At 37.8% G+C, this 24300-nt stretch overlaps 1 protein-coding gene across 3 annotated transcripts in view; it reads left to right on the top strand.

The window, feature by feature from the left end:
- The window catches only part of ATXN10 (ataxin 10), a 106358-nt gene that overhangs the window by 22625 nt on the left and 59433 nt on the right, over window positions 1-24300 (top strand). The window contains exons 4-6 of one of the 3 annotated variants that reach the window (XM_065742390.1): window positions 9549-9645; window positions 10588-10752; window positions 23902-23982. In XM_065742390.1, the coding sequence (XP_065598462.1) occupies window positions 9549-9645; window positions 10588-10752; window positions 23902-23982 (343 nt within the window). The remainder of the gene's footprint in view (window positions 1-9548; window positions 9646-10587; window positions 10753-23901; window positions 23983-24300) is intronic. The other 2 variants (XM_065742392.1, XM_065742391.1) reach the window with 2 other exon arrangements.

Raw genomic sequence — 24300 nt, 5'->3', positions numbered from 1 at the left:
CTTGTGCTTTATTCCCTACTGGATTCCTGTTACTTCTACAGCATCTGTCTGCTTTAAGCAGTACTAAGCTGAATCAATTTATTTACTGTGGACCAAGTATAAATGTTTATGACTGTAATCCAGATCCTGGCAAGAAAAGTTCACCTTTCTGACACAGTTGAATATGGTAGAATTGAAACCAGACCTTGTAACAGCGACAGAAATGTTAGTGCTTTCCAGCAGCGTGGTATTCATTCTACTTATGATCAAAACTGTCCATGTTCTTCATGGAAATTCTTTTTAATTGCTCTACTGACAAACTGAGACAGTGGCTACTTCAGAGTCTGTGTGGATCATTCTACTTCTAAGAAAGAGACCAATCTGAGCTGATATCCTTAAACTGCAACAGTAAGTAGATCATTGGGCTGTCTTGTAGAGTTTCCCTTTCTAGTTGCTAATACTGGTTTTAGGCAGTGTTTATAGCTGATTCTTTGTTTGGTTGCTTCCTTTTTGTGTTGCTTTTTTTTTTTTTTACTTTATTTCTTGCTCCTTCAATTTGGAGGCTTTCTGGTGCAGCCTGCCAAGTTGTTGCTGATTTATGACACATGCATAGTGGTTTTATTATGTGGAATGATATCCACTTGAAGCACAAAGGAAATGGGAGTTTTCTGATGTCTATTTAATTAGAATGGTTTCTGGTTACTTTGCTGTTCATTTGAAGTCTCAACCAATGTCTGTATTTCTGTGGACCTTTAAACACAGTGTTCTGTAAGCCATTTCCTTCCTTCCTTCCTCTTTACTATCCCCTACCCTACCAGCAAGCATGTCAGCAAGATTCATAAGGAGGCAGGGCATAAGTACATGTGAGTCAAAACCTACAGAAACATCTATAGATTTAATGTGATGACCATTGGTTGACTGTAAGTGTAAAGGTGTGGAAAAAGAAATAGTTTTGATATTGTGGATGGAAAACGTGTTTGCTGTCAGTTTCTTTTGTTGGAAAGGCTGTGGTTTTTACTTCGCTCTGATGCTGTATGCCGAATCAGCAGCTGTATGGGCAGCTCTGGCAATAGCAGTGCTATTGTAGTCCTGATGGCCTGACCTCACAGCTGCTGCTTGATGCCTGTGTTAGTAGCTTCCTTCTGCATCAAAGGCAGAAAGAGGAACTAGTCTTTATCTCATAATTTACTGCTATGCTTTGGAACAGGGAGGTAGGGTGTGCCGATTGTTTACTGTCCCTATAGATCCTGAGGTTATTTGCAATGCTGGCATAGTGCAGGCCACGTGCTTCTTTTCTGTCTTGTGGCTAAAATGAAGGAGAAGCAGAAGAGATAAAAGATACATTTGTGGTATTACAGGATATGGTTAAGATCAAGATTGAGAGAACAGGATAAACAAGCCTTATAGTGCAGACAGCTTCCTAAAGCTTCCTCTCTTAAATGCAATATAGAAAGAAGTTTTCACTTGTACTAAGAGGGAATGCCCCTTTTTGAAGAGTCTTCCACAGACATCCAAGAGTGCTGTAGTTATTCCTGCTGGGAAAGTGAAGGATGGAGGATGGAAAGGAGCTAGAAAAGGATCTAGGGATGAAAGAACAATGTGAAGCACCCGCATCTGTTTAGGTAAACTGTTTCTGGTTTGAATCAAATCCATGCAGTAAAAATAGTATAGAAGTTAGCCTTTTGGGCATGCTACCCAACCTTTTGATTGTCACTATCATGTCACAACTTCAAGCCTCTGAAGTTATTTAGCATGGCTGTGATGGAAGAAGGAATGCATCAGTCTGTAACTGTGGCTTTCCAGATGTAAGCTATGAGATTCCTTTTTCATTCTGCAGCATCCTTTTTGTTAACAGCTTTGGACTGCTCATGACTGTCCCTCTCTTCTTAGTGAGAATTCTAGGGAATACTGCCAGTGCAGAAAGGAAAAGTGACAAGATTTGTTCCAGAATATGTCAAGTTTTTCTCCTTAATTCCGTTCTGCTTACTTGATGTTGTGTGATATGGAAGGAACCATAACAAGGAGATAAGATAAAACAAGCAAATATACTTAGAGATAGTATATACTATTTATATATATAGAGAGAGATAAAGACATACCAACCAAATGTATATAAAAAAGATGGTGCCCTGGAACACGGACATCAAAGCTGTTGCTGTATATTAAAGTGGATGTGGAACTAAATATTCCGAATGTAAGTTATTTGTTGATCTCTGCCTGTTACAAAAAGACATGATCCATTATTACCCAGATATAAGTAGACCAAGGGAGAAAAAATTCTGATTGACGTTTCACAGGTTTACAGAAAAAGATCATTTAACTTTTCTAAAGAAGATGCAAAACACTTGAATAAAACTTTTGGCTTAGATGTCTGCAGCATGCCATCAAAAATAACAGTAACAATAAATAATTGAAGAAGATTGCTTGGTTAGTATTTTAAATGTTAATCATTTCCTACTTTTTACACCTGTACAAGGTATCATGTAGGAGTGTGTCATATGCTTAGATACCACGAATAAGGTATAGTCCCTTTTTTTAATAATTATTATTATTTATTTATTTATTGGTTTCCTGGCATGATAGGACTTTAAAGAGACATTAGATTAAGGTTCAACTTTTTAGGCTGAATAAAAAAAAATAATTTTGCATCCTGATGTGTATAAGAAGCTTACTGATGCACTGTGGCAGTCTGCAAGCATTTACACACTTAACATAGGAGAGTAATGTCAAGCATGTTTTTTATGCTGCTTTGAGGATTATGACAGGATTCACGTTTATTGCACCTTTCATAGAATCACAGAATCATAGGGGTTGGAAGGGACCTAAAGAGATCATCGAGTCCAACCCCCCTGCCAAAGCAGGTTCCCTACATCAGGTCGCACAGGTAGGCGTCCAGGCAGGTCTTGAATATCTCCAGAGAAGGAGACTCTACAACCCCCCTGTGCAGCTGTGCCAGTGCTCCGTCACCCTCACCATAAAGAAGTTCTTGTGCACATTCGTGCAGAACCTCCTGTGCTGCAGTTTCTGTCCGTTTCCCCTTGTCCTGTCCCTACACGCTTCTGAAAAGAGTCTGGCCTCACCACTTTGTCCTCCACACCTCAGATAGTTATAAACCTGGGTCAGGTCCCTTCTCAGTCTTCTTTTCTCAAGGCTAATGGATAATTTGTTACAGAAGTGAACATACCTTTAGATGTTAATAGATAATTCATTACAGAAATGAACATACCTATGATTTCTATCTTTCTAAAATCAACAAACAATGCAGTTAAAACACTAGAAGTTAAAGAAGAAAGTCTGATTTCTATATTTACTGAGGTTTTGCTAGTTCTCTATGAAATCGATTTCATGTCAGACAATTCACTGTCAAACTGATTCTTTTACTAGTAAGTGAACAAATATGATTTTTGAAATCTACTATTATGAGGTCTTGTTAGAAGTTACTATATATTAGAAACTCATTTGGTTGTCTGTTGATTGAATCCATTTCCTTTCAAGGGGCTTATAACTTTCCATTTTGCATAATTTTATTTTTTTTCTGATTTTGGGGCAAGTTCTCCTTTGTAGGAAAAAGAAAAAGTTAAAATTTTGCTGAGGCCCTTATCTTCCAATAAAGAATTGGTTGTCCAGTCACTGCATGTAATGTTCTGTTACTATTAGAATTGGCTTTTCTGAAGGAAAATAAAATTAAAAATTGCTTTCTTTTGGAGGTGAAAGAGATGAAGAGTGGAAACAAAAACTTATTAAACACAGTATTCTTAGTATTCCACAGACGGTAAAAATGGGTTACTAGTGTGTATTGCAGCAAGTGCAGTATGATCAAGGCCGAAATATAATCAGTAGCTAGACATTCATTTTATTTACAGAAATAAAATACTAAGCACTGTTTTAATAACTGTAAATGACAGAACCCATATATGTATTGTACATTCAATTTGAGTAGTCTAGACAGACTGTTCTCCAAGGAAAATACATTTTCATCAGTATTTGTGGTATGATTCATGGTGGTGAAGAGGCAAATAGCTCTTTTTATAACTGGAAGTTGCTTTAACTTGCAGCCACAAGGAAAGAAGTCAATGACCGGATGATAGTGGTGGAAACTTAAGGTTTTATAGTAATAGAGGTTTACACCTTATGCTGAGCTGAAAGTTTTATTTTTGCAGGGATGGCAACATATCTCAGAAAGCATCTTGCACTTGTTTACGAACAATCAGAAGAGGTCTATATAATGTTTTCAGTTCACAACTCAGATTTGCAAAGCTCACAGTTACAGGCTCTTTAAAAGGTGTACAGGCTGTCAGCAAGTGGGGGATTTAGCATAAATACTTGTAAATCTTTGTGCGTACACACAATGTAGAGGGGTCACACCAACTCTATCGTCCATGCATAGTTGTCAGCAAAACATTTGAGACAAATGCAGGTTTGGTAGTGTTATGCTTGCAGTTTGGCAGTTAATGTTGTATTTCTTCATACATGTTGGGATTTGGTTTATTTTGTATCTTTAAGCAATACCAGCTTATGTTTGGACTAAATGTCACATAGATAGCCTTTCTGATAAGAGAGAAAACCAGAAAGCTAAAAAACGTATTTATAGTTGTCTGTGCTGCCTGCTTCAAATAAAGGTAATGGAAATCTCTTCTCATGACTGATGTAAGCCTCTATATATGAGGTCAAAGTTTTTGAAAGTGATTAATGATTCTGTTCCTGACTAGCGAAACTGTAGTAGGAATTTTAAACTTAATTATTTATCAGGAGAAAGAAAGTCATTTTCTATAGGGGTTAGATATTAAAAAAAAAGAAAGAAAAAAAAGTGTAGGAATATAAACATCTAAATAATATATATTAAAACAAAGTATGATGTATAATAACGTAATTGTTGTATGTGGTAACTTAACTGTGAAGGTTCTGTGGGGGAAACTGCATTTGATCATGTTGATTTAAGAGTTTATTGCTGCCAAGCATCTAACTTTAGTACTGGAACTTCAGTAACTTTTCTTAGGAAATAATACCATGTGGAGCAAAAGGAAACAGGGTACTGCCTTTTTAAAACGTGTCACTTAAAATCTTTGACTGAATAAGTTGAAGTATTTAATTATTCATTTGATACACAGTCGGGTTCTGCAAGTGGCACTGTTTAAAGTGACTTCTTTTGGACTGTAAGGAGCAATAGTCAGGCCTGTGAAATATTCTCATCTGTACTTCGGACTGTTTCATTAGCACTTCAGTATAATATAACACAGTAAATACTGTGTTAGAGCTTGGTTCCTTTTGGATATGGTCATAAATGACTGAAAGGAACTTGTGGAAGTTTGTTCTTGAAGATACTGATGTTCTAGAGTGCGTTTAAGTCTCTGTCTTGCAAGAACATAAAATAATTGCAGTCGCCTCATTTTTTGCATGAAAAGTGTTAAGCGATTCAAAAAGATCAGTTTACATGTAGTCATACTAAGATTCATTAGGGAAAATGTTCACTGTACATGTTTTATGCTGAAATAAGTTTTGGAGATCCATGGTTTTCTATGAACTATTGGAATCTGAATGGCCAAAAGCTTCTTCAGCTCTAGGGTTGATCTGTGTATCAGAAGTTACATCTTAGGACGTGTAATTTTATAGTGGTTGACCATCAGGTTAAAAATAGTCTGGTTGACCACACACAGTGTAACAGGTTTTTTTGTTGTTTTGTTTTTAATTAAAGTTCAGCTGTCCCTATAGCCACAGAAGTATTTGTTAAGGTCAGCACTGATAGACACCAACAGCTGAGGGGACGGACTTAAGGTGTTAAATAAATCACTCCTATGGAAGGGACATAGAGTTTTGTAATTGTTATGTGTACTGTTTCACAAATTATAGCTAATGCAGCTGAAACTAGTGTTCGGCAATCATTCTAGCTTCATAGAGATCTAAAGTTTTTATGGAAAAAGTGAAGTAGTCTCTCGCAGCATCTGAGGCATAGACTCAGATGTGAAAGGTCCAAATAGTTTATTACAGCTTCTAACATCCCTTATATATACATCCACAAATTTTCTCTTTTAACTTTCCTACCCACCTTTACATGTCAACAAAATAGTCCCCAAAACACTCCTTAACTGTGCGTACAGGCGCTTATCCAATCAGGGTCAAGAGTCATTCCAAGCCACCCACTCTTCCTCCAGTCAGAGACTGCCATCACACAGCTTACTTGAACTTGTTTTCCTTTGCTTCTGGAGTGCCCTTGGTTCTCATGTTTCCTTTCTCATGCTTTTTATATTGCTCCACAGCTTCTGCTCTGAATATACTTTCTTCTATTCCCACAGTCTCCCTTTATCAGAAAATGTGTTTCTGAATGGATAGCAAAGTTCTTTCGACTGTATAATGGAGTTGGACTCAATAATCCATTTTTAGATTTTTTTTGTTGCTTTTCCTCAAAGGACAGCAAATTATTGAAAAAGAGAAATCAGTATCTGTGTTTTAGCAATTTTGTATGGACTGCTGGAGGATGTGTTGCAGCAGTGAAGTCTGAGAGATATAAAACAAACAAGAGAAAATTGAAAATTAAATGCTGAGAGGCTTCCATTGTTTGTTTTTTGTTTGTTTTTTTAACTCATCCATATCCTGGGTCTTGCTGTGAATTATCAGATTAGTTGGATTGGGTTTTTTTTTTGTTAATCTGTGCTTTTAAAAAACAAACAAACAAAAAACAACAAACCTTAAATATTAGTGTATAGATTTTTCAATGCATAAATCAGAATTCAGTGTTACTTGGTATTGGTAATGGGCTAGTACATTTTATGGGGAATCCTCTTTGGATATAAATACCGTTTCTCTTATACTTGTGTGCTGTCAGACAACCAAGTACACCTCAGAGATGTGTGGGTCTGGTAATAGGTTTTTTGTGTTGTTTTTTTTTAATGTGTAACTATGCAGATAATACTCCAATGTGATGCAGTGTGTGTTCTACAATGAGCTACTCTGGTTGTGGTGCTGTAATGACTTACAACATTGTTCACCCCTGTTTGTCACTTGCTTTCCTTTGTGACTACTGAACATGGTATATAAATAAACTTCAGAACACAAGGTATATCTGGCACATGTTATTCACCTGACATCTCATGGAGTACTCTGTAATGAATTAGATTTTTAATGTAATATTATTATATTTTTGAGGGGTAGGAAAGAGAAATTCAGACATTGTAGAAGTAGTGCAGCAGTTGTATTTTAGCTGTAGCAGAACATATGAATTGACACATTCTGAGCACAGATTTGTACACTGATTTGTGTAGTCTTTATTCCTGAAATAGATTGCTTGCTTTAGCTGCTTGTAGAATTATGCCTTCCCTTTAAATTGCTTGAGATTTTTCACATGAGATTACTTGTGTGAGGGCACTGCAATATTGAGACATCTTTTTCTACTTGATTGTGAATAGATGCTACTGCTTTTGTTTCACAGATTAACTTATTGAGCATATGTTGATTTGTGTCTTCAAATTAAATGAAAAGTATTAGCCTCTGATGATTAAAAAGCACTTACAGATTAGACTGTTTCTTTTTCCATGGTGCATCAACAGAATCCTTGTGAAAGATTTGGCCAACTACACCAAAAATATTGTCCCTGGATCCTTGTCATTTGTTCAGGGAATCAGGATCAAGGGAGGACTTTGTTGATTGATTACTTTTACAAATACTAAGACTCTATTGTATGATTAATGGAGAATTTGTAGATATTATTATCTTAACACAAACATACTCTTTTTACTGTTGTTACTGTAAGAATGTCAATGTTTAAAGGGTCTTTAACTTCTTTTTCCCTAGTCTGTGGTATTTTTTGACAGCCTAGTCTCCAATGAGCTAATATTTGATATGTGAAAACGGTCAAGCAAATTTTAGTTTAAAAACAGACTATAACTTCCTGCCTTTTTGAGAGGTCTTCTCATAGTAGAATAGGTAAGGAGTTCACAGAGAGAAATAAAACCCTGTTCTTAGGATTTACCATCTTTTTAGTTTTTTTCTAACAGAGAAATATTTCCATAAGATATCTGCTAAAAGAGTAGTGTGCCCATGCTAGCTGTCCTGCAGAAAAACTCTTGAGTCAGCAGGATGAGAATCAGATGAATGGGAGAAATCACAGCACAATGATGGGTAGAAAAAATAAAAAGGTGCTGATGTGCAAGTAAAAAGAACATGGATAGTAAGAACCAAAGCCTAAAGGAGAAGATGATCCAAAATTAATTATGGGAAAAACATAAGTATTTTGGATGTAAATAAGATGCATGGGAAAAAAAGTTGATATTCTTTAAAGCCACGTTTGCCTCATTTTTGACTTGCTTTTTTTTTTTTTTCCCAAGAGGACACATGCCCAAACCTTGGTAGGAAATGTGAATGCCAGCTGGCACAACACCTGTTCATGCTTTTGTTTTTTGTTAATTTCAATCTTCTTATTTTTCATGGAATCATAAAATGGCTTAGATTGGAAAGGACATGAAAGATCATGCCACGCACTGAATCAAACTGCCCAGGTCCCCATCCGGCCTGGTCTTGAACACCTATAGAGATGGTGCATCCTCAACTTCTTGTTCCAGTGCCTCATAACACTCTGAGTAAAGAATTTCCTCCTAACATTTGATTTAAATTTCCCCTCTGTTAGTCTAAAGCCATTCTTGTTTATCACTATCAGACTGTGTAAAAGGTTGGTCCATCTCCTTCAAGTACTGGAAAGGAGGGGTTCTTGGGTATTACATCAGCATTTATGATTCATATTGTTCTGGTATTTTAAAACTTTTTTTTTAAACTATTGAGAAAAGTCTAAAGTAAATCATTCACTGTAATAGTCGGAATACGTCATTAAATAGTGTTAAAATGAGAGGCAGTATTTGCAGAGTGTGCTGATTTGTAATTTTACTGCAGTGGAGATCTGAAGGCATTAAGTATGTTGCCATATCATATAAAAGATTTGTTCAACTACATGAAACTTAATGTAGGTAGCTAGGGGGTAGATTGGGTTCTTCTGTTTTTATCTGCCATAGCAAATTTTTAAAGCTAACTTATGGAGAGCATCCAGGGAGCTCTTCTAATACCAGGTGGACCAGCTTATGCAGTTTGAGTGATGACAAGCAGCCTATTTGTGTTAATTCATTGCTAGAAAGAAAGCTACCTCTGATCTGGAAATCAGAGGTAAAATGGCCACTGCCATGTGGTGGCTGCTGCTTCAGCATGGATCTGTTTCAGTTTGCACTGACATTATGTAATAAGTTATTTTCTTTCATTTCAGTCTGTCATACACCTTTGCTGACTCAATTAGTTTTTGTAATCATTAGTGGCTAATGCTTGATGTTAATGTAAATCTGATTAGAAAAGGAAAAAAAAAAGTTTTCTTCTGATTACAATTCCAGAAAGGTATGGAAAATTAACTGCATTAGAAGAGAAAATGGTAATATTAATGTACCACAGCAGAAAGCCAAATGGAGCTGTACTGTGTATGTATGTGTGTGTGTATACGTATATGTAATGTTGAAAAGTTTTGTTTTTATGAAATTGATTAGTTATGTTGAATTTCCTGTTAATATATTTTCTGCTTTTTTTTTCCTTTTTTTTTCCAGCTTTTCGTTGTAGCCTCCAGTTTCTTGGAAACATTGCAGCAGGAAATGGAGATTCCCAGAATAGCATTTGGAAGTGTGCTTTCCCAGATCTCTTCTTGTAAGCATGGATGCGGCTTTTTTTATAATGTAATTTCTGTGGTTTTATTCAAATCTTTTGTACACGACAGTTGTGCTTCTTCTAGCACCATAAAGCTTTGAAAAATAACTTTGGGGAAAATGGGGCGGTTGAGACCATATCCTGTAGATGTTTTTTTTTGTTAGTCAACCACAGGGGTCAGGACCTTTGAAAACCTGCTTGTTCTAAACTGACAGTAAATTGATTTTATTTGACACAAACTGAAAGAAAATTATGTTTAAATAATGAGCTTCAAGCATAAGCTTTATTTGAGAGGTATTTTCAAGAAGTTGTTACACTGCTCGTTTCCAAGAATGTGACTTTTCTTTTATTCACATTGCTTCTGCGCAGACCAGTCAGTTATTTGTGGATTAGATGGGATCTACAAAAAGTGACTCAATCTTTGCATCTTCCATTCCCTTTGCCCCCATCTTAACCTTAATGAAATATGTTTCTGGAGATTGATGTCATGTGCGTGTCATGAAATATTACATAAACCATTTTGTGTGGACAGATGACAATATTTTTGGTGTAGTTGGCCAAATCTTTCAAATTAAGTTACTAGTAAAAGCATATTACTGAATTTGATACTCAGAATGACTGTATGTTTGGAGTCTGCTTGTCAGCAGTGGGTGTAGGAAGAGGAAAATCTTATGGTAATAGAAACAGGTTATTATTATTTCACTCATTTCCTAAATTTCTAGATAGTTCAGATATTGTACTAGTTTTATAAATCACATGTTATGTTTGACTTTCAATTTCAAATTTCCTTTCTTTGCAGTTGATTTTACCTCTCTTGACCTATGGCAAACTCATAATTCTCTAAAAGGCAGGAGACAAGAACAACTAAACAAGCTGAAAGTCCATAAGTACATTTTTCCAGCATCAGTTTTGACTTTCTTAAGTATTCATTTTCTCTTGAAGGACCTGCCTGACCTACAGTGATGAGAAGATTGTTGCCTATTGTTGTATGGTCTTGTTTACCTGCCTTAATTCAGAGAAAGTGAAAGAATTGCTGGATCCTGGGAACTTGTCTGTGGCTCTTCATGTCATAAAAGTCTACAAAGAACAGTTGGAGTCTGAGTGGTCGTATGTATCTTTAGACTTTTTTCCCTCTTAAATAAGTTTTCTAGTAGCATCAATCTCTGAGTAAAAATGTCTGAATTTGTGCCTCTGAATAGTAGTAAATGAAGACCTATATGTTACTAATTTGATTTCATGTTTTTTTTATAAACTTCTACTGACTCTTGTGATTTCTCCTCAACTGAGACTGTTTTTGTTGAGGATGTAGACACGAATTGCAGAATTAGTGGAGTATTCTTGTTATTGACAAATCTGCTGTTTAGTATGTTAGTTTTGACCTCTGTCAGTAGAAATAAATGTGAAACAGATGACTTTTCAGGTAATTATCTTGATTAGCCTTTTTTTTTTCTTTATGTATTGAAGATAATATTTTAACTAAGATGTGACAGCCAAGAAATCACAGAAACACCGATGTTGGAAAATATCATCCACTCCAACTGGGCACATATCACCAGTATTTCCCAGAAAAGCATGTCCCTTAGTACAACATCGAATGTTTCTTGAACACCTTTAAGGGTCATCTCCACTGTCACGCCATTCCAGTGCCTGACCACAGGACTCAGTGAAGAAGCAGTAATTCCTGATGTCCAACCTGAATCTCCCCTGGTGCAACTTGAGGCCGGTTCCCTTTGGTCTTCTTGCAGGTACATAGGAGAACAGGCCAACTCCTATCTCACCCCACCCTCCCTGCAGGCAGTTGCAGAAAACAACAAAGTCACCCCTGAGCCTCCTCTTCTGTGGACTAAATAATCCCAGTCTCAGCCACCCCTCATAAGGCTTGTGTAACAGACTCCTCACCAATTTTGTTGCCCTTCTCTGAACTTTTTTTCTTATTCCAGCTAGCCATTGTATGAACACTAATACCATGCTTTGATCATATAGTGCAGCTTGAGGACCTATGGTATGTGACACATTTCTGAGTACTGAAATACATGAGAGAACCTAGCAAGTTACTATTCTTGTTTTGAGTAGAACAATTATTATGTTTTCAGGGGTTTTTTTTTGCGGTATCTGTGTTACAAACTAGCAAGAGGTTTTGTTTGTTTGTTTTGCTTTCTTGATAGTATTAACAAAGCATATATTTCTTAGGCAACAAGTTGTTCTTTAGCTTCAATTACAGAGCGTATTTACTTAATCTTACTAATCTGGTTATTTTTCACAAGGTAACAGGTTATATTTTATGTTCTTTTTTACTTCCTGACACTTTCTATAATTTTGCAATTTGTGAAGCACATAGTATAAGAGCATTATTGCAGCTGATGCCATACAGCCAAACCTCTTGCCTAAAAATTTCCTTATTATCTAGAGTATGAGAATATTATTTGTCTTGAAGGTATTCTAGAGGTGAATTTGAAAGCCAGTTTCAATTTTTAGAAGCGTTTAGATGAGGTGCTAAAGGACTTAATTTAGTAGTTGGGTAGAGATAGTGATAGGAGGATGGTTGGACTAGATGATCTTATAGGTCCTTTCCAACCTTATGAACTTATGAACTTATGAACTACTAATTTTCCTCCTGTGAAATAAAAGTGAATGGGTTACACTCATGTACTAGTAAGATGGTATCAGGTTAACCCTTCTGTTGCTTTCTTTCTCTTGCTGCTGTTGTGGAGTATGAGGATATGCACCAACCAGCACTTCTGCTGACTTTCTCATATACTGCTTACTGCAGCAGTTTTTTTTTTTCCCCTAGTTCTCTAAGTTCAGCAGAGAGTTCTACTGATTTCCAACAATACTGCATCTGCTTTTCTGTAGAAAACCTTTTGTGGACTTCTCATCGTTCTCAATTTACTAGCATAAAATGCTGCTCCGTTCTGTCACACATAAGCTGGAATTCTTTTGAGCTGCCTTTCTGTTATAACAGTTATTTAGACTTGATTGATAGCATCCAGAAATTTCTTCTTAATGTGTTCTCTTCTCTGAAGAGAAAAGCTGAGCAGAAAACAGGTTTCCTTATTTTGATAGAAGTTATTTTATATATGAGTTCTTTGGCTGAGGAAAGTTGAAGGTTCTTGTATTGGCTCTGACTGTACTGTAGAAAAAAATATTTGGTCAGCAGTTCATTGAAAATTTTGGAGCATGTTCTTCACCTCTCACTGAAGTACAATTGTACTGGTATGTTTAAATGAATTTGCATAGCTGCACTATTTGCAACAAAGCCAGTACTTTGTTGTAAAGATTTGAGTCCCTTATGCCGTGGCTACCACAGTGCACAGCATCCATTGTGAAGCAGCTGTTCTTGTATTATATAGCTGAGCCAAAATAGTCATCTTGCTCACTGCCAGACTCGTATGTGACTGAATTTAGAACATTCTTATTTTTAAAGTTAAAAATATTACTTAATTTCTGCCTACCTTCTTGTGTCTCAGTTTGAGTATCTGGTTTCTTATTACACTGAATAAAAAGTGTATGCCACATGTGTTTATTCATCTTGGCTGTGCTTTCTTACTGTCAAATACTGCTTTTACGTATTGAAAATCTTTCTTTGAATAATCAGACAAGTTTTGGTTATAGGCAAACTGTTTATTCATGATTGTTTTCTATTTTGTGTTATTACTTACTAAAACATACAGATTAATGTTCTTCTAGAGTCAGTATCCAATGAATTCTGCAAATATGATGCTTTAAGTTATTTTTTGAATTGTTGCTATGAATTATTAGGACAGAGAGAGGACAGCCAGGACAAACATTGGCTTTAAGGCAATTGGCTGAACTATAGTCCCTCCTGTGGGGTCCTTACTGCTCCTTTTCTGCTAGCACATGTTGGGTTTCATAGATTCATAGATACATTAGGTTGGAAAGGACCTACAAGATCATCTAGTCAAACCATCCTCCTATCACCAACCCTACACACTGAACTACTAAATCAAATCCCTTAGCAGCTCATCTAAACGCTTCTTGAACAGCACTAGGGATGGTGCCTCAACCACCTCCCTAGGCAGGCCATTCCAGTGCCTGACCACTCTTTCAGAGAAAAAATGTTTCCTCAAATCTAATCTAAATCTTCCCCAGCACAACTTGTGGCCATTCCCTCTCGTCCTGTCGTTAGTTATCTGGGAGAAGAGGCCCACCCCCTCCTCACCACAACCTCCCTTCAGGAAGTAGTAGAGTGCAATAAGGTCTCCCCTGAGCCTCCTCTTCTCCAGACTAAACAATGCCAGCTCCCTCAGCCGCTCCTCATAAGACTTGTGCTCCAGACCCCTCACCAGTTTTGTTGCCCTTCTCTGAACACGCTCCAAGGCCTCAATGTCCTCCTTGTAGTGAGGGGCCCAAAACTGAACACAGTACTTGAGGTGCGGCCGCACCAGAGCTGAGTACAGGGGGATGATCACCTCCCTGCTCCTGCTGGCTACACTATTTCTAATACAGGCCAGGATGCCGTTGGCCTTCTTGGCCACCTGGGCACACTGCCGGCTCATGTTAAGCCGAGCATCAACCAACACCCCCAGGTCCTTTTCCTCTCTACATTCTTCAAGCCATTCTGCCCCAAGCCCATAGCATTGCATGGGGTTATTGTGGCCAAAGTGCAGGACCCGGCACTTGGCCTTATTGAACCTCATCCCATTGAGCTCAGCCCAGCTTTTCAGCCTATCCAGATCCCTCTGAAGGGCCTCCCTACCCTCCGACAGATCAACACATCCTCCCAACTTGGTGTCATCTGCAAACTTACTGAGGATACACTCAATCCCCTCGTCTAGGTCATCAATAAAGATATTAAACAAGATGGGCCCAGTACCGACCCTTGGGGGACACCACTTGTAACAGGATGCCAGCTGGACTTAACTCCATTAACCACTACCCTCTGGGCATGGCCCTCCAGCCAGTTCTTCACCCAGAGAAGAGTGAACTTGTCAACACCACGGGCTGCCAGTTTCCTCAGGAGATTACTGTGGGAGACGATGTCAAAGGCCTTGCAGAAGTCAAGGTAGACTACATCAACAGCCTTTCCCTCATCTACCTGTCTGGTCACCCAGTCATAGAAGGAGATGAGGTTGGACAAGCACGACCTGCCCTTTGTGAACCCGTGCTGGCTGGGTCTGATCCCCTGGTTGCCACGCACGTGTCGTGTGATCTCCCTCAAGATCATCTGCTCCATAACTTTCCCTGATACCGAGGTCAGGCTGACAGGTCTGTAGTTCCCCAGGTCTTCCTTACGGCCTTTCTTGTAGATGGGAGTCACGTTGGCAAGCCTCCAATCTTGTGGGACCTCTCCAGATAACCAGGAATGCTGATAGATGGTAGAAAGTGGCTTGGCAATCACCTCTGCCAGCTCCCTCAGCACCCTTGGGTGGATCCCATCTGGTCTCATGGACTTGTGACAGTTCAGATGGAGGAGGAGATCTCTGACCGTCTCTGCTTGGATCACAGGGCGTGTATTATATGCTCCGTCCCAGACTTCCCAGGCACAGGTTAGAGTGAAAAGTACCCTGAGGATAACTGCTCTATTAAAGACAGATGTGAAAAAGGCATTGAGAACCTCAGCCTTTTCCTTATCCTCTGTGGTTACATTCCCTACTGCAAGTAAAGGAGAGAAATTCTCCTTAGTTCTTCTCTTGCTTTTAATATATTTGTAAAAGGATTTCCTGTTCTTCTTTACTGCAGTAGCCAGTCTAAGATCAAGCTGGGCTTTTGCATTTCTAACTTTCTGCCTGCAAATCTTGGCAAGTTCTCCGTAGTCTCCCCAAGTAGCCTGTCCCATCTTCCAGAGGACATAGACTCTGTTTTTCTCCCGGAGTCTCAACAAAAGTTCCTGGTTCATCCACACTGGTCTTCTTCCCCTCCGACTCGACGTATGGGACATTGGGACAGCCTGCTCCTATGCCTTTAAGATTTCCATCTTGAGGAGCATCCAGGGTTCCTGGACCCCTTTACCCCTCAGGAGCGAGTCCCAAGGGACCCTTGCAACAAGCATCCTGAACAGGTCAAAGGCTGCCCTCCGGAAGTCCAGTGTAGCAGTTTTGCTAGTCACCCTCTTGACATCACCAAGAATAGCAAACTCCACCATTTCATGGTCACTCTGGCCAAGACAATCCCCAACCTTCACATCTCTTACTAATCCTTCTCTGTTAGTGAAGAGCAGGTCTAGCAAGGCACCTCCCCTGGTAGGCTCTTGCACCAGCTGTGTCAGGAAGTTACCTTCCACGCACTCTAGAAATCTCATGGACTGCTTCCTCTGCGCAGTATTGTATTTCCAACATATGTCAGGGAAGTTGAAGTCCCCCATGAGAACGAGTGCTGGCCATCGCGCAACATCTACTAGTTGCTTGTAGAACACCTCATCTATCTCTTCATCCTGACTAGGCAGTCTATAACAGACCCCCACCACGATGTCACCCCTAAAGACCATCCCCCTGTTCCTTATCCATAGACACTCTACTTTATCATTTCCAACCTCAAGCTCTTCAACATCAAAACACTCTTTGATATAGAGAGCTATGCCACCACCCTTTTTTCCCTGTCTATCCCTTCTGAAGAGGTTGTAGCCATCAATCCCAGTACTCCAGTCGTGGGAGGGGTCCCACCATGTTTCTGTAATAGCCACAAGGTCATAGTTAGCCTGCCTCACAATGGCTTCAAACTCCTCTTGTTTGTTGCCCATGCTGCGTGCATTGGTGTAGATGCACTTCAGATGAGACATCTGCCTCACCCCTTTCTCCAGCACAGCCCCCTTAGGCTCTTTACTGGGGAGCCCTGTTTTATCCCCTTCCCCCTTCACAGCTAGTTTAAAGCTCTCTCGATGAGTCCAGCTAGATCCTGTGCTAGGATTCGTTTCCCCCTTTGAGACAGGTGCATTCTGCACAGCAGGGGGAGCACATCTTTAAAATCTTTTTCTCAATCAGTTGATAATTCTTACTCAGTTTTTGATACCACATTCATGTTTAGAGTGTAGATTTCTATCTTCGTGCTGGAAAAGTCCTCAGGGAGAGTTCAGGATGAACCTAATTCCAACATTTGTCTTCTGACAATCCCTCTACCTCTAGTATGCAACTGTTCTGTAGGAGGCAGACTTTGTCAGAGAAAATCTGAGATTATTCTAAGATGTTATTGGTAGCTTTCTTTTCTAGAAATGGCTGTTGGTGGCAGAACTCCTGCAATTCCTATATTGACTGCAATAAACTCCTTTTCTGATTTAGGAGAGTGAAGGAAGCATCTCTGAAGGCAGGGCATAATTTTGGCCTACTTCTTGAATCAAAAGCTATTCAGTAGAAAACAACGATCTCCTGCTGGGAAAGAGGGAGTATCTGGAGGGTTGCATATTGGTAGTTATGTTTCCTGAGAGAAGTGGGTTATGAGAGAGAAGACTCAGATTATTATCTTCTGAATCTATTCAGTGGTGGAAAGCAAGCTATCCATTTTTGAAAGCAGTTTTTAAAACTTGAAATGTTTGTTTTGCGGATCAGCATATTGAGATTTTTGAGATTAAACACTGATGCATTTGTGTAAGATTTTTGTAGGCTGATAGCATAACGAAATGTCTCAGAACTTAGAAGGAAGGCAGGTAACAGTTCAGTGAAACACACTTGACAATGATACATTTGTCTTTCTCAGTGACGCACTTTTTATTGTTTTCTGTAGCACGCTCTGTTATAAGAAATGGTTAATGAATTTAAGAAATAAGTTGGTTCTATAAGGAATGCCCTTGTAGAATCATACCTGTTTATCCATACCAGATGATCTGAAGGCTTATTTCATTAAGCTTGTGGTTACTTGTAAGCTTCAGAAATTCCTCTATCTCTGAAATCTGTTAAGTTGCAGAATGTAATTCACGCATTTTACTGATTCCTTCTCCTCTTTCTCTTTTAGAAGCTTGATCTTCTGAACAGCTCCAAGATATTTTTTTAACATTTCTTTCTTTGCCATCTTTAATACTGTATACAGAGTGTTACTTCCAAATAACTTTAATTAACATTTATTAGGCCCTGTATTTTTGAAATGCCTCTAAACTTTCAGTCAGCGCAGCTTCTTAACTTGTTTCATGGCAGCAATCCTGTAATCTTGAGTAGTAGTCAATATTCTGAGATTGCTGCTGATCTGACTCCCAAGAACAGTGATCTGAAGGAGGCATCTCTAACAGATTCTTCAGAATGCAGCCTGACTGGATGTATACCCCTTTGTTTTGTAGCCTTTAGCTAAAATGTTAGAACAAGACAAAACTAGAAGTTTTATGGACTGAAAGCTGTTGAAACTTACCTGTCTTATCCTGAATGTTTGGATCTGTATTTGGGCCTGTAAAGAATGCTCAGAGCTTACAGTATTCAGAATGTTTGGAGGAGAATGATGTTAAAGAATGTGATTCAAAACATAAGTCTTTGCAAAGACTGGCTCTGCAGAAACAAGTTAGTAAGTTTCTTTTATTTTGGTTTGATTTATGCCATGCTAATTAAGCGATCATATCTGCTTAACAGTTCTTTGCTGTGTAGTTGTTTTCTGGAAAATGCAGGGACCTTTGTAATGTGCATTTACCGTCTAGGCTGTTAGCCTAAGAACACATACCTGCTGACTTCGGTGGAAAATCTTCTAAGCTGCTACAGTTTGGTGTGTGAGTTACTGTTTCTGTCCTGCCTCTGGTCCTGAGAACTTGTCATTTAATGTAGGCTCCCCTTTGAGGGTTTGGTTGTGATTTTTGACTTCCAATTTGCTCTGCTCATGGTCACAGTTGTGTAATTAGCATTCCCTCTTGCAAGTGGAAAGATTTAAACCTCTTTTTTTTTTTCTTTCTTCTGTTGTTTGCATATTCTTGTGAGTGTTCTTTTCCTTTTAGTATGAGTTCCCTTTTACTTAATCTCTGACAATAGAACTGTCTGTTAACTGTGATCAGTCTTTCTGTGTTATTCATATTTAGGTTTTACTTTCTCCATCTGTAATTCACCCATTTCTATTCAAAGGAGTGATCATGGTTTGCAAGCCCCTGTGAGACAATCCTTTATTTTCTGTGTATCCTCATCCTCCCAGTGTACCTCCATAATGGTGTGTTAATACACTTCTGAAAAGTTGGCACTTTGTTTTGACCGTATCTTAAGCATGTAAGTGAATATATCGAGTGAGTAAGATAATGTTCTTTTTGCAGTGCTGAGTTCTTCTGGCAACTGTTGCTTGCCTAGGGATACTATCTGGGAATTGGACAGATCCTTCCCTTAGGAAACAAAGCTGGAACACCCAGTTCAGTAACTGAAACTTGTTTCCCCCTCAGTGTTGCCACTACCAAAATCTAAAGAATCCTCCATATAACTGGCTCCTCTGCAGCAGTTCCAAGGGAAGGAGAAAGCATAAGCAATATCTAGCGTTACGTGTGCAGTATGATGAAAAGGCTTACCAAGTACTGCCATTTTTTTCAGAAACCTATGCCTTTAGGGTCTGGAAAATTGTGGAGCCTTTAAAAAGTCATTCCTCTGTGTTTCCCCACACATCCGCATCTACTCCCTTTTTGGTTTATATTAATCAGCTGCAGTGAAGTGTGTTGCACAGTTTAGAAGCTGCTGTATTTAGAAGAGAAACCAGCATAGAATGCCACATGATATCTATTTTAGAATATTGAACCTGCAAACATATGTGTTTTGTAAAATAATTAGGAAAAAGTAGTACAAAACTACATTATAATTTATCCTAACCAAGACCAATGTGTAGTCTAGAAGCTGTTTATTTTAGGAATAGTTTAGTGGTTCCATTAGAGATGAGAGTATAGCTTTGTCATCAGTTTTTCCAAGTGTATGCACAGGGCAGTGTTGCTACTATGAAAAAACAGGTTGCATTTTTGATTCCTGAAAAGCGAGGAACAGAAATCCTCCATTTTAAATAAAAGGCATAATGCGCCTTTTGACTCCCAGCAAAATGATATTAAGAGTATGGTCAGCTGTTTGGCATTGGAAATAAGATTTTCTGAACATCTACTTTTTCTTTTTGAAACCACAGCTCGATGATGACTGTAAAGATTAGGATATGGGGCTACCCCTCCCCAGTTTTTGCCTTTGGTTATTTTGTCCTGGCTTATGGAAAGAAGTGTGGACAGAAATGAGTTGCTCCTGTGGCAAGGAGTCTTGCCCATGGGCACAGATTTAAAGGCAAAGATGGAACTCCTCAGTAGACTGCTTGTTGCTTAATTGGTATGCATGTGGTGCAGAAACCAGAAAATGTTACTTTTTTTTCTTTTGGGGCTGGCAAATTTGTCTCTCCTCTCTGACAGTTTAGGGTTTCCCTTGCCCCCTTCTACTCTTCAGAAGGTAATTCTTATTTTTAATTCCAGGAAAGTTTGAGTAATGTTGCAGGTTCCAAGTTCAACTGTGGTTTTAAATAGTACTGACAATTGGAAAAGTTTCCTTAATTGTAGAGATCTGAGTAGCTTCTACTTTCTATTTGCAGTAGCAGCATATTGGCACAGATTTCTTCAGTCTCTCAAAGCTCAGGTTCACATGTTTATTTGTCTTATTGCGCCTGTCTTCTTATGTATTTTACGGAGACAGGAGTAGAAAGTAATTCTCCTGCTAATAATCTCCCATTTTTTTGCTTGGTAGCACTTCAGAAAAAAAAAGTGATTCCAAGTCTGCCCAAAAGTAAAAATATATCTCCTTTCAGTGTCATTTGAACAAACAAAAAAAATATTATAGGTAGTTTGGAGTTGGTCTGGTAGACCTGAGAGTTGACTTAATGGACCATATCATGGTGTGTGCAAGGAGGATTCATTCATTGTAAGTAGTGACTTTTGAAAATGGGAGGATATTCAGTGTTGTGTTTTATTCTGTTCAGGAGAAGAGTATTATTATACTTGGGATTGAGCCTTAAATATCAAAACGTTTTTCCTTACTCTCCTTTTGAGCAAGAAGTGCTTTAATGCTGCCGTTTGAGTAGTGTATGTGCTCCAAATTTTTTTTTTTTTTGTTTGTTTATTCTTTGTGTTCTTTTAGTGATTTAGATAGAATGCTTCTGTTGTTGTGGAAGGCCAGAAAATACTTCTGCTTCTCAAATGTCTTCTGGTGCCAAGCACGGTTTTTTTGTTATTGCTTATTTTAATACCTATAAAGACTCGTGAGACAGCTTTAAAAGATTGGCTGCCCAAATTTTCTTTTCTTCAAAATTTGGATGATTTGTCATGCTTGTTTGTTCAAGTAAAAATTAGTGTTTTATTCTGATTAAGTATTATGGATAGCATGGCTTTGTTTTGAGATGGTGAAATATTCTTTTGGTTTTGAGATGAGAACTTTGCTATCAGATGGAATTCCCATGTTTTTTTCTTCATTCTGCTAAAATATATGCATTTTTTCCCTCTTCTTCCGAGACAAAGGATGCTGTTCTCTAGACTTGCTAATGTTAACTTAATATGGAGCTTAACATTTTATGATCAATTTGACTTTAGAAGCTTTAGCAGTCATTTGGAATATACTGAGTGCAAATGTAGCTTGTACTGTTTTGTCTCATCTGATGCTCACGTTCCATTTGGTACAGTGAAACCAAATATGCTTGTGTAACAATTTCAATTTTCACCAATTCCTTCACTAAATTACAGTGGTCCTCATTTTATCCTAGTGGTTCTCATGTTGGACACTAAAAAGATTTGGATCTATTATCAGAGCCTTTTTTGGGCATCTGAAATGCCATGTTAAGTCAATAATCCAAAAACAAATGTATTTCTTATTTCAAGCTTCTGGATTGTCTTACTTTCCTTCTTCTCCCCTACCTAAATGAAAAACAGGAGAGCTGAAGACTGAAAATGGGAACTTTATTTTCTTGCACCCTTGTTTAACTATCACCAGCATTTTGGAACATTGTATCTAGAGATAAGTGCTTTATTCTACTACTGATTTTTTTTTGTTGACATCTCTCATTAATGCTCCTGTAAAATGTGTTAGCATTGTGTTCTACCATGCAGTAATGTAGAAAGTTGATAAAGTAAAAGAGAAAACCAAATACAGAGGGAATTTCTGAGGCTTTACATATTGTCTTGAAATTTAAGATGAAAAAGCACATAGAGAAGTATATGCAACTTTATAAGCAAAAACTTTCTCCTGTAAAATACTGCAGGCTTGACAGGTTGTGGAAGTCTAGTCCACAGAATGTGAAAGATGCATGTGAATAAATACCAGAGTGTAGACCAAATAATAACTGAAAGACCAAACTTCCATTTAGCAGTAGTAATCACTGATTTGCAATTATTAGTATTATATATATATTTTGTAATAATTATTGAGGTTTTTTAACTGCAAGACAAGTACCCAATAAGATTTCCCTAAAGTACTATTGATCATGAAAATTAGGATATAAATTCATAGTTCCAATTGCAAAATTGAAAAATCAGGTTTCATATTGTTCTTTAAATGGAATTTAAACATGCTTCATTGTCAACTGAAATTTTTACATTATGAAGATACACAATACTGTGTAGCACAGTACTGCAAAGCTGTAGTTATTGGTTTGGGGTTTGTTCGTTTGCTTGTATGTTTGCTTGTCTCATTTATTACTCCAAATGGAAACCTTTGCTTCTACTCAAATTCTTAAGAAATACAGTCAATTATCATCCTGAAGGTTAAACTGTGGATTGCTTTTATGCCATGAACTGTTGGTTCAAGAACTGTAGAAGTATTTTCCTTGACTGCTGTGTCAGTGTTTTGATGTAATTGTGGTGTTTCATCTCAGTCTGTTTTGCTTAGTGTTGACATATACAAGGGCTGCACAAAACGTAATGCTTCCTATTTTATTATCTTGGCCAGTGATGACAGTGATGGTGGGTCATCTCTCCTGGTGCAGATTTTGTCAAGAATGGAATGCAGGCTCTTGTTCATTGCTGACAAAGACTGCAGGTGGAAACTATGTTGAAAAATTGTGGTTTGTAGATAAGCATTTGTGTTACCAAATACTGTCTCGTGCTCTTTGTATCTGTTGTAGTTCCATGGGAATAAATAAGAGGCATTACTTTCAGAACAGCATACATATTTGTGCTGGTAATTGTGGGGAAGTCTATACATACAAATTTGTGTTGAGAAGCTCTTAGATCAGTGTTATACTGCTCAAAGTGCCAGTTTTTAGTTGATGCTTCCCAATGTCTATATATGTGCATATACAATAGATACAGTTATCCATTTAAAACCATCTTATTATAACTGAACCAGGTGCTGACTAAGTCTACATGTAGCATTGGAAACGTAATAGCTATTAATCTTGTGGACTTCATGTTCTCTTATTTCCCAAGTTGTTATTGAGTGTTTGTCCTAAAAATAGTTTGTTAAATCTGTAAGCATTCCATTTAATTTTTCTGTTAGCTATGTAATGGATTATTGATAAGCAAAAGGCTGTTTGGAGAGTGGAATGTTGGCAGGAGGTGGACAGAGTATTTCAAATGCTTGACTTTCATCATACTATATATATTTTTCAGAGTAGCTTCATAAGCAGAGAATGTTCTGAGATGTGTACAGTAATTAATTTATATTTTATTGGGATAAGCACAGTTTGAAAACTTTATAGTATAATATTTGTCTACATATGCAGAATACATAACACTGTCATTACATCATAATTTGTTTTGGTTTTTTTTTTTTTTTATTCTGCTGAAAATACACAGGTAGGTTGAAATAACAAGTCTAGCATCTAATGTTTTGAATGATACTTTGGAAAGTGATCGGTATAAATACTCGTACAAGGATAGACCATATTTCATGCCCTTACAGAGCAAGGAGTTGAATTGGGTATTGGCTTCAGTTTGTGTTAAAGAAGGGGAATGTTTGTTGGTAAGTTAAGAAAAGTATTTTGCTGCTGTGCATCTGACAACACCATTTCTGTTTACTTTGATGCTTTGTTAGATTTTATTTTACTATTTAATTGAGAATTTGTTCAGACACTTTTCATGACCGATTGGCTTAAAATCAGTGTTGTGATGAATAGCATAATGGCATTCAAGCCTAAACTTTGGCTTTTTGCTGATTGGATTAGTCATTTATTATTGGAATTATGGCATTCCTTTTCTATAACTGGGGAAAGATTTTAACTAGCTTTCCTATGAATTTGTTTGGAAATGGGAAAATGTTGGGAGAACAATACATGACTAGAAAAATAGTATTAGAAGTATGTCAAATGGTTCTCTGCAAGTGAAGCTAAGTAGCACCATTTGGAGTATATGTGGAAGCTGTTTTCTTTGAAGAACCAGTAATAAATATTTTTCTTCTTTTTCTATAGGTTCTTGATTGTTACAGACTATTTACTGCAATGTCCAGAGTTGGTAAAAGCCCTCTATGCCAAACTGAGCAATCAAGAAAGGTAACCCCAAAACCAATGTGGCTTTTAGTATTTAGCATTCCATATAGAGTATCCTGTTCACATGATTGAAAAACTGTGTGGTTTCATAGTTGGCACAAAATCTCTAAATACATGTTTCTATGTCAGTAATGGTTTTAAATTGGTTGGTTAACATTACAGTTTAGCCACAACTGGCAGTGATTTATGTAGGGTTGCAGAATCCAGGTTGGCGCCATTACTTGGTAAAGAAATACTTAAACAAAACAAAACAAAAAAAAAAGTTTTCATGCCTGTGCCTTGATTTCATAAGAGCACCACACCCTGCAGTGTTTTACAGCA

Source organism: Cyrtonyx montezumae, unplaced genomic scaffold (assembly GCF_038088225.1).
Source record: "Cyrtonyx montezumae isolate F1298 unplaced genomic scaffold, pur_monq_1.0 scaffold_3, whole genome shotgun sequence".
NCBI classification, from domain to species: Eukaryota; Metazoa; Chordata; class Aves; order Galliformes; family Odontophoridae; genus Cyrtonyx; species Cyrtonyx montezumae.
The sequence above is the reverse complement of the archived record's forward strand: the minus strand, read 5'-3'. Positions and strand labels throughout refer to the sequence as shown.